The 11741-nt window shown below is 46.3% G+C and overlaps 1 protein-coding gene across 1 annotated transcript in view; it reads right to left on the bottom strand.

Annotated features, from left to right (window-relative positions):
* Positions 1-348: 348 nt before the first annotated feature.
* Positions 349-11741, bottom strand: part of Col15a1 (collagen type XV alpha 1 chain) — a 104346-nt gene continuing 92953 nt past the window's right edge. Inside the window, exons 34-40 of the mRNA XM_021160109.2 lie at positions 9417-9481; positions 6727-6855; positions 6531-6590; positions 5716-5775; positions 2977-3162; positions 2649-2764; positions 349-1466 (exon numbers count right to left, since the gene is read on the bottom strand). Of these exons, the coding sequence (XP_021015768.1) occupies positions 1253-1466; positions 2649-2764; positions 2977-3162; positions 5716-5775; positions 6531-6590; positions 6727-6855; positions 9417-9481 (830 nt within the window). The 3' untranslated portion in view covers positions 349-1252. The remainder of the gene's footprint in view (positions 1467-2648; positions 2765-2976; positions 3163-5715; positions 5776-6530; positions 6591-6726; positions 6856-9416; positions 9482-11741) is intronic.

The raw sequence follows: 11741 nt of genomic DNA, 5'->3' as shown, positions 1-11741 counted from the left end.
ATTTTTCTTCATTTGTAAAGTAGAGGTTTAGAATGTACCCACTTTGCAGAGCTGGGGGCCTCGTTTACCGATGATTAACTTTTACCGAGTGAAGCAGATACTGAGTGTGGTGTCTATCCCATTCACTGAGTGTGTCTATCCCGTTCTCCTTGAGAGAGACAGAAGAGCCCAAAGCCATGCACTGAGACCCTGAGCTCGCCTCCCACTCAGAGTCATCCCTACCTCACCCCGACCCCTCTTTAATTCTAGAACGAATCGTCCCCAGTGTTAGTGACAATATTAGCACACACACCCAGCCCTCTTCTGCCACAGTACCAAGGAATGAAGGACCCAGGGGGAAAGACGGAAACAGGAGAAAGCACCTGGAAAAGATGTCTTTATGCTCTTACATGGAAAAAGATATCAAAGTCTATAGCACAATGATACAGAGATTTTTTTTTCTTTTCAGAAAATTCTTCTCAGCCAATCTGTTTCAGCTGCAGTCGTAATTCAAGGCTTGCCAAATGGAAATCGTAAGACCGGGGCGAGGAATGGGAAGGGACGGTAGAGAGGGGGAGGGAAGGATTCTGTGCTGTGTCTCTCCTAGAGTTTTAACTTCCCAGCAAGTCAGAATTACATCAACAGATGCCACGCTCAGCTATGACTGGGTAAACACGCAGAACTCTACAGCATGATGGCAATAATATTTTAGTGGGGACCACACTAAAGCCGGAGGAAACATGAGCAGGATCGTCTGAGCGGATCCCTTTCCCTGGCTGTGTGCGCGTGCGTGTAGTCACCCAAGCGCTTGGATCACTCATGACTTAGGAAGGGCTTGTGTGTCTAAAAGCTGATGTTGTAAGCAAACACAAAGCACATTTTACACTCAACAGCCATGGTTGCAAGGAAGAAATCTCTTTCTGAAGAATGCACAGGGGATTCATGCTGGCCTGTTTTCAGACTGTCCTACTGTGTGTCAGGGAATGTGTTCACACTGCGGGGGTCGGGGTGGGTCTTCCTGCAGAATCTAGCACCAATATGTGGATTGGATTTGACTTGGATCTGAGTCCCTTCTGTCTTTCCTTTTGAGTATACTGAGGTATGTTTTCTTTGGTTTCTCTTTTGACAGATGTGTAATATATATATATATATATATATATATATATATATATATATAAACCAAACTTGTAATATTTACAACATTTTAGACTTCAGTGTCAACTCTTCACGTAAGAAATATTAGAACACTCTTTTAAGAATCATGGGAAGGTTATCACTTCCTGGTGTCTGTCATGAAACTGTTTTCGATGCACAGAACGATTAGCCTGTTAGCACAGCTATAAGCTTTCTGGTCCAGAATCTTCCCTGTGCTCAGTGGGGAGGCAAATCCAGTTACTGCCATGTCTGTGGTTCGCCAGGCTTCACAGTACTTGTCCACAAGACGGACACCATGGGGGTTGGAGCCATGCCAGACGACCTTCTGGGGCCTAGAAAGGAATTTTATAGTGTTACTTTTTAAATGGCATTTTTAATAACATGAAGTTCTTTATTTCTTTTTATTTTATTTTACAGTTTGTGTGTGTGTGTGTGTTTCAGAGTTCAACACTGCATATCTTCCTCAATTATTCCCTACCCTATTTTTTGAAGCACAGTCTCTCACTGAACATAGAGCTTGCCAATTTAATTAGATTTGATGGCCACCAAACCACAAGGACCTACTAATTTCTGCCACTCAGTGCTGGAGTTGCTGATGCGTGCTGCCCCACCTGGCTATGAGATAAGTGATGGAGACCTGAGCTCAGGTTGCTGTGCTTGTGCTGCAAGCCCTTGGCCCGCTGAGCCATCACCCTAGTTCCTAAATAGCAATTCTTTGTGGTATATCTTGGTGAGGAAGTTAGCATAAGTGTAGCAAAAGTAGACATGTTCCTCCTCACGCACAGTTCAATGCCAAGTTCTCTCCTGTGCCTTGTGGCTGTTATCTGCTTTCTAGACATACTCTAGACAGAGTATGTTGGCAGCCATACCCACTTGCAGTGATCTCCCAATGGCATCCTTAGGTTTCACACATCTGGACCATTGCTCCTGAGCTCACTTGTTGGTTAGCCTCTCTCATGGTCAGACTTGGGACTCCTTCACATCTTAGGGGCCTCCTCTTACAGGACTCTCCTTTTCATTCTTGCCCTCAAAAATGAAATCCTCCCCTCTGTTCCTATTATCAGCTTTCTATTTTAAAACTACAAAATTGTCCACATTTATACACAGTCTCTAATCTATTGCCCTTCGACACCGGGAGCCCTTAAAGTGTAGGGCCGTGTGGGCCTACTGTGCCTTTCAGACCTGCATTCAGATGTGTTGTAGCACAGGCACTGAGTATTACTGCCTACTGTGTTTTCACCCACAGTCATATGCGCAACTGTCCTGTGGTATACCGATGACTGTACTCATTTGACAGGCAAGGCCACTGTGGCTCATGGAGTGAAGTGCTTTGCCCAGGTCTTATCATGAGCTACTAGACCCGAGGCTTCTGGCTCCAAGGCCATGGCTTTCCCGTGACTCAGCTGCCTCACTGTGGCTTCACACTGGCAGTGTTCCAGGGAGGTAGCTCATTGTTAGAACTCGTCCTAGAAACGCCTCTCGTGCTACATCACAGGGCCCAAGCCTGCACTTACCAGGAAGGATCAGTCATCACATCCCGACCGTCAAAGGAGTAGATCGGAATGTGTGTATTGAATTGACCTCCATCACCAGAAAATATCGAGTCCCAATTGTTAAAAAGCACTTGGCCCTACAAAGACAAATGACACATTTAGGATTTGGCTCCCTCTTCATGGTGTGACCCAGGTACTACTTCGGGAGTCCTCAGCTCAGAGAGAACAGTGATTGGAGAAGAGGGAAGGTATGGCTTTGGAGCTATGATTAATTGTATGAAGTGGCAAGTGCTTGGGCCACTTGGGGATTGGTGTGCCTGAAGTCAGTGGCGACAGGGTTCAGCTTTACCTTGAGGTTCACAATTGGAAGGCCGAACCTCTCTGCCTTCCGCACAACTGTGGAGAGATCCTGCAGGTGTGAAGACAGAAAGGCTCGGAAAGTGGACAGGAGGCCTGCAGCCCTGGCCTGCTGGAAGCACTGGAAATCAGCTCGGATGTCCCCAGCCACCGGTGTGTTCAGAGCAACCAGGTGCAGCTGCAAAGAGTAAGACAGGGTGGTTAGCAGCCCCACCCTCCTCTTCTGTTCTGAGGAAGAGGCCCACTTCTGACTGTAAGGTGTGACCCAGGTGCAGCTGTCCATCCTCAGTGAAGACAGCCTTAGCACCCGTGAACAGACGTTGGGGTGAATAAAAGATGCATGAGACATTCTCCTCAGATTGAAGAGCCCTTTGGAGATCTGATTCTAGTGTGCAGGCCATGCTTGAGAAATCTGGATACGCTCCCAGCCTGGTCACAATTGTGACTTCTAGGGTGGCTTTGTCCTGCCTCCCATTCCTGACACCTTGTTCATCAGCCCCAAACCAAAGCCATTCGGGAATTTGATTTGGCTTGCACATAGGCACCCATTTCCTTCCTCCAGCCCTTTCTGCTGGCATTCCATATGAAGTGCAGTCCGTGGTCTGAGGATGCTCTCATTCTCCCACTCTCTAGCTGTGTCTAAGGGGTGTCAAATTGGCATTGACATACAAATGCACTCCTACACACACACACACACACACAGAGAGAGAGAGAGACAGAGACAGAGANAGAGACAGAGAGACAGAGACAGAGAGACAGAGAGAGAGAGACAGAGAGAGAGTCACACGCATCTCACACACAAATAGATGTATTTAAAAAGTAAAAACCAATGCATTGCTTTAAAACTCCATTGTTCACTTTACTGACTTCTTCTTGGGCTCATTGAAAGTTTACCCAAATTTACCTCTCTCTCACCCCCTGAGAATTTTCTCCTTAGCTTCCTAGAATCATTTTGGCTTCATAAACACTTTGCTCTCTCTTATAAATCTGACTTTCAGTCATTTTTGTCCCCCCAGCAGCCATTGACTCCTGAGTACTTTGTTTGGCCTTTGTTCTTTGTCTTAGGAGGGCAAAGCTTCTCATTTGCCTCTGGGTTTCTCCCATCAGCCTCTCTTTGGTTCTCTCTGTACAGCTTCTTTTTGGGACTCCCCATTCCCATTACAATGCCCACGCACTGCTGAAGGTCTCCAGGCGGGTTTCAGACATCTCATGCTCTCTCTCACTCCCACTTTCATTTGATTGTCCTGGGACCACTCACTTCAGACTTGCTCTGCTGAACCCGAGATCTTCTCTGGACACGGGAGCATTGCAGAAGGCACATCTGTGCGGTGTGGCTTACGCCTTGCTCTCTGAAGGCCTTATGCCTTTGACTCTATCTCTGGGCTGTTCTTTATTGGTGTGGAAATGAGTAGATGATCTAAGATAGACCATGGGGAGTGCTTCTCCCAAGACTCTGAACTGACTTGGGCAGACTGGGCTCTTCAGCCACAAGGTAAGGGAGTTAGGGCATGAGATAGTGCTGTGACAACCCTGAGCTGTGTGCAAGCTCATGCGTACCATGCCTGCATAGGCAAGGGCTAGATGGGGACAGGAAGAGAAATTCTTATACAAGGGGGTGTATGGAAATAGCAAAATGACTGAGAGCAGAAAAGAGAGTTCCCAGGCTGGCTGTACTTCGTGAGATCAAATTCTATGAAGTCCCTGGAGTGACAGGAATACGATCTTTATTTGCACCAGAGATAGAGCAGGGCTGAGTCTGCAGCCCCTTCATGTCAGATGGTGCCTGGTTGGGAGCTAGTGACCACTGGATCACCCCAGTGGGAATTTGGGGTCACCTCTGTCTCACTCATTCCCATCACAGCCAGAACCTAACTGGCTTCTCCTGTCCCTTTGTGTCTCTCTGACCAGTTATCTTCTGCAGCTTTACTGCTTTGTACCCCAGCTTCTGCCCTTTCCAATCCTCTTACACGCTCAAACCGAAGTCATTTCAAGGCACCCATCTTACCACATACCCTTGCTCAGCTTTCAACTTATGGGCAGCTCCCATCGCTTGCAGGAAAGGGGCAAACTCCCCAGCTCCGGCTCTTGTTCACTTCTACAGCCTAATCGTCTAGCTTTGCTGTGAAGTCTATTCCTCTGGCCAGTTTGAAGTGCAGCACAGGAAGGACCCGTGTGCACATGCATCCCACCCTCCCATGATCCATCTTTCCCTCTGCCTGGATTTCCTACTTTTGTTTGTCCCTGCCGGGCTCACTCCTGAACTCCAGTGTTCTTTAGGTCTGCATCTAGAGGTCACCTCCTTCAGAGTGACTTCCTTTGTCTTTCTGGTAACCCCATCTTGGGTTGGTCTCACTCAATAGCTTAGCACATGGTGATACAACTGTCTCTTTTGGGTGTGTGCCCTCCTGGCTAGTTTGTAAGCTGTTGAGTGGTAAGAACTATTTATCAGTTAAGAGCACTGGCTTCTCTAGCAAAGGACTAGGACTGGATTCCTAGCACTCACATGGTGATTCACAGTTGTTTATAATTCCAGTTAGAAGACATATAATTTCCTCTTCTGATCTCCACAGGCATCAGAGACACACACATGGTGCACATACAACCATGTAGGTAAAACCACTCATACGTGAAATAAACAAAACAAAATAAAAAACTAGATACCGAACACAGGGCTTAGCACTTACAGGCACACTCTCATTATTTGTAAAGGAAATGTATGAATTGTACTTACAACAGGCCTCTCATAGTTGGCACTTAAAATGGGGTTCAGTGGAGGCTGTGGCTGATACGGCTGTGACATGAAAGGTAAAGGTTAAAGCATGAATACACATTCAATCTCTTTTCCAGAGTCCATTGAGGTACAAGTAACCCTGGCATGATGCTTAAATAGCTGGACATTGCCTTTAACTGTGACCCTTACATGGGAGGCCTTTTACAGCCAAACAAAAAGTCACCGGCAAAGGAGGAAGTGTCCTCAAGATCTCTAAGATCCCTGTGCTGGGGAAGCAGGGGACCTCAGTTTAAAAGCCAACATTTCTTCCTCTTCAAAGGTTCAGTTTTGGAATCTGAGAAATGGGGTGATGGTTGTGGCCTCAAAGGGTTGCAATAAAATCCAACAGCAGATTATGCCAATTGTCTATGCTCGTTTATGGCAGTGAATAAAAGTTAAGGGTTTGCCAGGCAGGTGTGGTGGCAACACACCTTTAACCTTAGCATTCAGGAGGCAGCAGCAGGTGAATCCAGGCTGGCCAGAACTACTAGTGAGATCTTGTCTTAAAATATGTAAGTGAAGGAGGAAGGGAGGCAAGGAGGGAGGGAGGGAGGGAGGGAGGGAGGGAAGGAGGGACTCTTCTACATGATGTGGGTAAATTGGGAACAGGGGTCTCCAGCGTCCAGCTCTCTCTCCACTCTGTGGTGACAGTGTCCTATTTAGAAATTACTGAGTTTCCCCCAAGTACTAAGTCACACAGAACAGGCTTAGGTAGCTTGGTGCAGGGCCCTCTAAGGGGGCAGGAAGCTCAGGGAGTGGGCAGGGAAGCTACTCACATTGCTGGAAAGTGCTGGTGGTGGGGGGCTATCAGCAGGAATGGGGATCAGTTCTCCCAACTGCAAGAGAAGGAGGATATTGCCAATGAAACGGCTCCAAGAAAGCGCTCATAAGAACTGGCACTGTTGGGGCGGATGCTCTTTGTGTTGGAGGGTATTTGGAGGGGAGAGGGCTGTAAGGAAGGTTAAGAATTACCTGTAACTTTTTCCAACCATCTCGGACACGAATGAAAAACTCCCCACTGTCTCTCAAGTAGATGAACGTCCCTTCTATGACCAAGTGAGCTTTCTGTAGCATGTCACCCATGTCGCTGAGCGCTGTGACCTGTCAGATCATTTAAAATCCAAATTGTTATCAAACCGTGGCCAAATGTGATACACCCACCCTTCTATATAAATAATCCCTCACTCAAGACAAAGGTCTGTTGCATCGGATAATGATGCTTTACTAATAAGTAAAGTTTGGTTTTTGTGTTTCGGCGCAGACCCAGAGCCTGTACGTGCTAGGCAAGTGCTCTACCACTGAGCTACATCATCAGACCCTGGCTGTTCTCTCTCCCTCTCTCTCTGGATGTGTAGGTGTGTGAGTGAGTATGTGTGTATGTGTGCATGTATGTGAGTGTATGTGTGTGTTTATGTGTGAGCCTATGTATGTGTGAGTGTGTATGTGTGAGTGTGTGTAGGTGTGTGAGTATGAGTGTGTGTGTACGTGTGTGCATGAATGTGTGAGTTTGAGTGTATGTGTGTGAATGAATGTGAGCGTGAGTATGAGTGTGTGTATCTGTGTGTATGAATGTGTGAGTATGAGTGTGTATATGTATGTGAGAATGAGTGTGAGTTTGAGTGTGTGTATGTGTGTGAGTGAGTATGTGTGTGAGTTTGAGTGTGTGTGTGTGTCTGTGTGTGTGTGTGTGTGTAGGGAGGTGCCAGGGTAGACATTGGGTAACTTCCATTATCACTTGCTCTGACCTTACCATTTTGAGACAGGGTCACTCACAGAACCCAGCACTGACCGACTGGCTACACTGGATGCAGTGAGCTCTGGTGACCCACTTGGCTCTGTTCCCACTCCTCTAGCACTACAGTTACAACTGTAGTGTGCAACTACACATAGCTTTTTATTTTTTAAAGTGGATACTGGGGTCTGACTGGGATTTCCATGCCTGTGTGCCAGGCACTTTATCCCCTGATCTGTCTCCTTAGCCCCTAGGCTTTGAGGTAAGTTTTCACTATGTAGCCAGGACATGCCTTGAACTCATAATCCGTCTACATCGGCCGCCAGAGTGTTGGGATTTTAGGAGTATGCTATCATGCTTGGCTAAGGGAGTTCTTCCATGAAATGAAAACATGCATTGCTTTGAGCCACAAATCTAAATTATAAAAAAAAATGAATAAAAACACAAATGATAATTTCCTGTGAAGATAAAGATGTAGCAACAGAGTTGCCTTTGCTGGGTTTTGGTTTTAGCAAAATCATCAATACGCTGCTTTCTTTTGCCACTTGTGTTGATTTTAAACACAGCTCGGCAGCAGCTACGCTGGCTAATGGCGTCAGCTCACATGCCTTAGTGACTTTCAAATTCATTTTCATTTGGGATAAGAAATGCAAGCAAGTGGGCAATTATACTTAGCACTTAGTCTTTAGTCTAGCTGGATGGCTGCAATATTAAATATGTGTTTAAAAAAACGGGGGCTTGCGGCGTCTCTGTCTCAAAAAGTTGCCTAAAATAAGAATGGCAGCCACTTAGCATATCTAGGAGCAGATTCAGGAAGCTGAAGCTGCAAAAAAAAAATATTCTGAATAGCACCAAGTCTCAAGAAACTACCAGCCGAAAGTCTCATTGTAACTGAGGGAAATATATTAAAAAAGAAAAAAGAAAAAAATTATCTCAGCTTGACAATAATAATATGCATCAAAATGGCATAGGAATTCCCCATCCCCATCCCCCAAAGTAGCCAAATAGCCAAATCTTGTTGTCTGCTGGACAGTTCTCTTTTGAAAGGCAATCGTTTTAAGAATGAAACCCATTAAGCAGCAAAGAGGCTCCTAGGACTGCTGGCATTTGGTCTTGGATTGGTTGTAGGTCTGGTGGGCATTTGTCTGCCTCTCTGAGCATAGCTAACAGTCAGGCAAGCCATACCCCTTGCACTGCTCTGTGGGACCTGGTGAATGCACCTGGGCCATGCTTTAGCTGAACAACCCAGGAGGAGTGTGGCCAGCAAAGCACCTGTGCATGCTGTTTACACATTTGTGTACTGTTTGCATATCTCTGTGTGTGCTGTTTACACATGTGTGTGCTGTTTACATGCGTGTGTGCTGTTTACACATGTGTGTGCTGTTTACATATGTGTGTGCATGCTGTTTACATATGTGTGCATGCTGTTTTTAAAAATAGACCACAGTTGAGTTTTAGTCAATTAAAGGCTCATAGGCTACAACGTCAACGAGTCATTTTGTTTTCTGTAGCTCTTTATGGAACAAGTTACCTGGAAAGGAAGTAAATGTCTGTCTACTATGGGTGGAACAGCACATTTTTATTGTCATGGAACTTTATTTATTTAGACATAGGGTCTCTAACTTTTATGTTCTGAGGACAACTTTGAATTTCTTGATCCTCCTGCCTCCACCTCCTAAGTGTTAGGGCAAGAAGTGTGTGCCTGGTTTCATGTGGTGCTAGAGACCAAACCTAGGGCCTCCTGCATGTTAGGAAAACAGTCTACCAACTGAAGAACATCTCAGCCCCTGGCAGAGTTCTAATTTGAAAATAAAAGGAATTCCAGCCTGGTCCCTCCCACTCCCCCTCTCCCTTTTCTCCCTCCCCCACTACCAATACATAGTAGCCAGTGAATCTATCCAGTAGAGTTGCTACTATACAAGGTACTGACCAAGTTTCTGGATCCGGGGAGTCCTGGCTGTCCTGGAGGGCCAGGTGGGCCAGGAAGAGCCACAGCTGGGACAAGACAAAAAGAGAGAAGTGATACAAAGCACAGTGTGGGGGTACGGGGTGTGTGTGTGTCTCTGCTGACTCCCAGAGGGGTGCTCACAGTTCATTGCATGCTATGGGCTATCCACCGTGCAGATTAAAGCCAGACTGGCTGGCTTGGGGAGAAGAGATGAAATTCTTCACTATTGTCCTGGATGAATTGTGCCTAGTATTTGTCAGGATTGTAAGTGAAACCCATTAGTGGTTAATTGAAAAAGCCAGGTTGAGTCAATTTTTCTGTCACGGTGTTGAAAATACCCTGACTCATACAACTTTTTTTTCAAGAGACAAAGCATGTGACCGCCATTTAGAGGAAGTGGGTGTCAAAGAGGAAGAGAAAGGGCTGGGCTGTGGGAAGAGACCAGGTTGGTGGAAGCACTGGTCTTGGGGACAGAAAAAGACCAGGCTGCTAATTGCCAGCTGCACACTTCTGGAGGAAGCAGGATCTCAAAAGTTGTCTGCGAGACACCAGCAGACATCCCTGCCACTACAATATTCTATTGGTAGGCTGGTGAGAACCAGGGAAATGCAGGCTGGGTGTGCACACTGCAAATTGTCCAGGGCTTCTTAGTTCCTGTACTGTCACAGGATCCCTGAAAATCAGCTCAAGGCTGCCATACTGATCCCCAGAAAATATGAGGGGGCGGAGTGCCCATTTGAAATGCCCCTGCCTTGGAAAAACGCAGAAGTCTTGAAATTTCCCCTTTGGTTTTCTTCTGCCTCTCTAAGCCCATCCCCTTCAGAATCTGCAGAGCTCTTGGCAGGTAGAAGGATATCCCTGTAAATCCTAGAAAATGGATCCATTAATTCTTTAGGCTACTTTGAACAAATCTTCAGATCCAACACAGGGCTTGAGTGTCCACACATAGGTGGTAGGTGGCCCGTAGGTACAGGGTCAGGGGAAGACTTGGATTTTGGTTCCAGCCACGTGCTTCTGTGAACAACAGATTCTCTGCCTTCTGCGTTCATCCTGCCAACCCCCTGTATCTTCTGCACTGCCTATTTATCCAACAAGGCCCTGTAGCCACATCTGGTTTATCTACCCAGCACCTGTCAAAGTCCTTGTGGTTTTCTCTTGAGGTCTTTCCCTTTCACACCCACAACCATTTCCTGACAGTAAGAGCTACCATGTTCCCAAGTGGTCCTACCTCCTGACTAGAGATGATTGGTCCAAAGTTGACACCTAGCTCGAGACAAGCCAATTAGAATGTTGTCCTGCAACTGTCCTATCCTAAGACATTGCAGACCAACGTTGACAAAGAAGCCCCTGATTTCCAGCTCACAGTGGAAGAACTAAGCCTTCAGCAGCCCTCTTCCCCTCTGCGCATTGAGTGTGGTCTGTGAAGAGCTAGCATGAAGCTGGTACACAGAGAGGGGCAAAGGATGGCCAGAGCATCCTTAAATGGTCTAGTCTTAGGTTCACACTGCTTTTGGGTTCCAGTTGCTGGTCTACTCATCTCACAAACTGATTGCTTAGCCTCTCCTTCCAGCTGGCAAACATCCCTTTCTCTCAACCTGATTTGAGCCTTGTTTCTGCTTTCAGCCAGGAGAGCCAAGGCCATGTTGGAGCCAACCCCAAGGCCACCCTCTGCAAGGCTCTCCTCGACACAAGGCTCTGTGGGATCCCACCATGTGTTCCACCACACCCAGCTCATGCCAATGCAATGGCATTGCATTGTGCTTAGAGCTGCTACCATGTGAAGGTGGGCTTCAGAGTTTCGTTTTGTTTGTTTGTTTGTTTGTTAGGTTTTTAGAATATTTACAAGTGCATGACAGATCTTGGGGATAGGCCCAGAATCATAAACTAAAAATCATTTTATATTTCATTTATTAATTTTGTTATGGTTCTGGGGATTGACTTCAGGGCTTCTGTTATGGCTGGAGAAACACCTTTTCACTGGTATAAAGTCCAAGCCATCGATGATTTCAATAATAATTTTGGACATTAAACAGTTTCAGGGTACAGAGTTTCCACATGTGGCACCATACCAGTACTCACAAGGTGTTGGGCTCAAGAGTGCTTCAAACGTTAAGCTTTTTGGGTCTAGGGATGTTCGGTTTTATTGTTCACTGCAGAATGTCCACTGAGTGAACATTAAGAAAAGCATAGGCCTTAGAGCTATGGGTATCTGGGCTTTATTCTGTGGGTGCCATTAACTAGCTATAAAATGAAGTTACTAGTCTTTTCTCCTCCTCCTCCTCCTCCTCCTCCTCTTCCTCCTCCTCC

The sequence above is a fragment of the Mus caroli genome, chromosome 4, assembly GCF_900094665.2.
Source record: "Mus caroli chromosome 4, CAROLI_EIJ_v1.1, whole genome shotgun sequence".
NCBI lineage: Eukaryota > Metazoa > Chordata > Mammalia > Rodentia > Muridae > Mus > Mus caroli.
The sequence above is the reverse complement of the archived record's forward strand: the minus strand, read 5'-3'. Positions and strand labels throughout refer to the sequence as shown.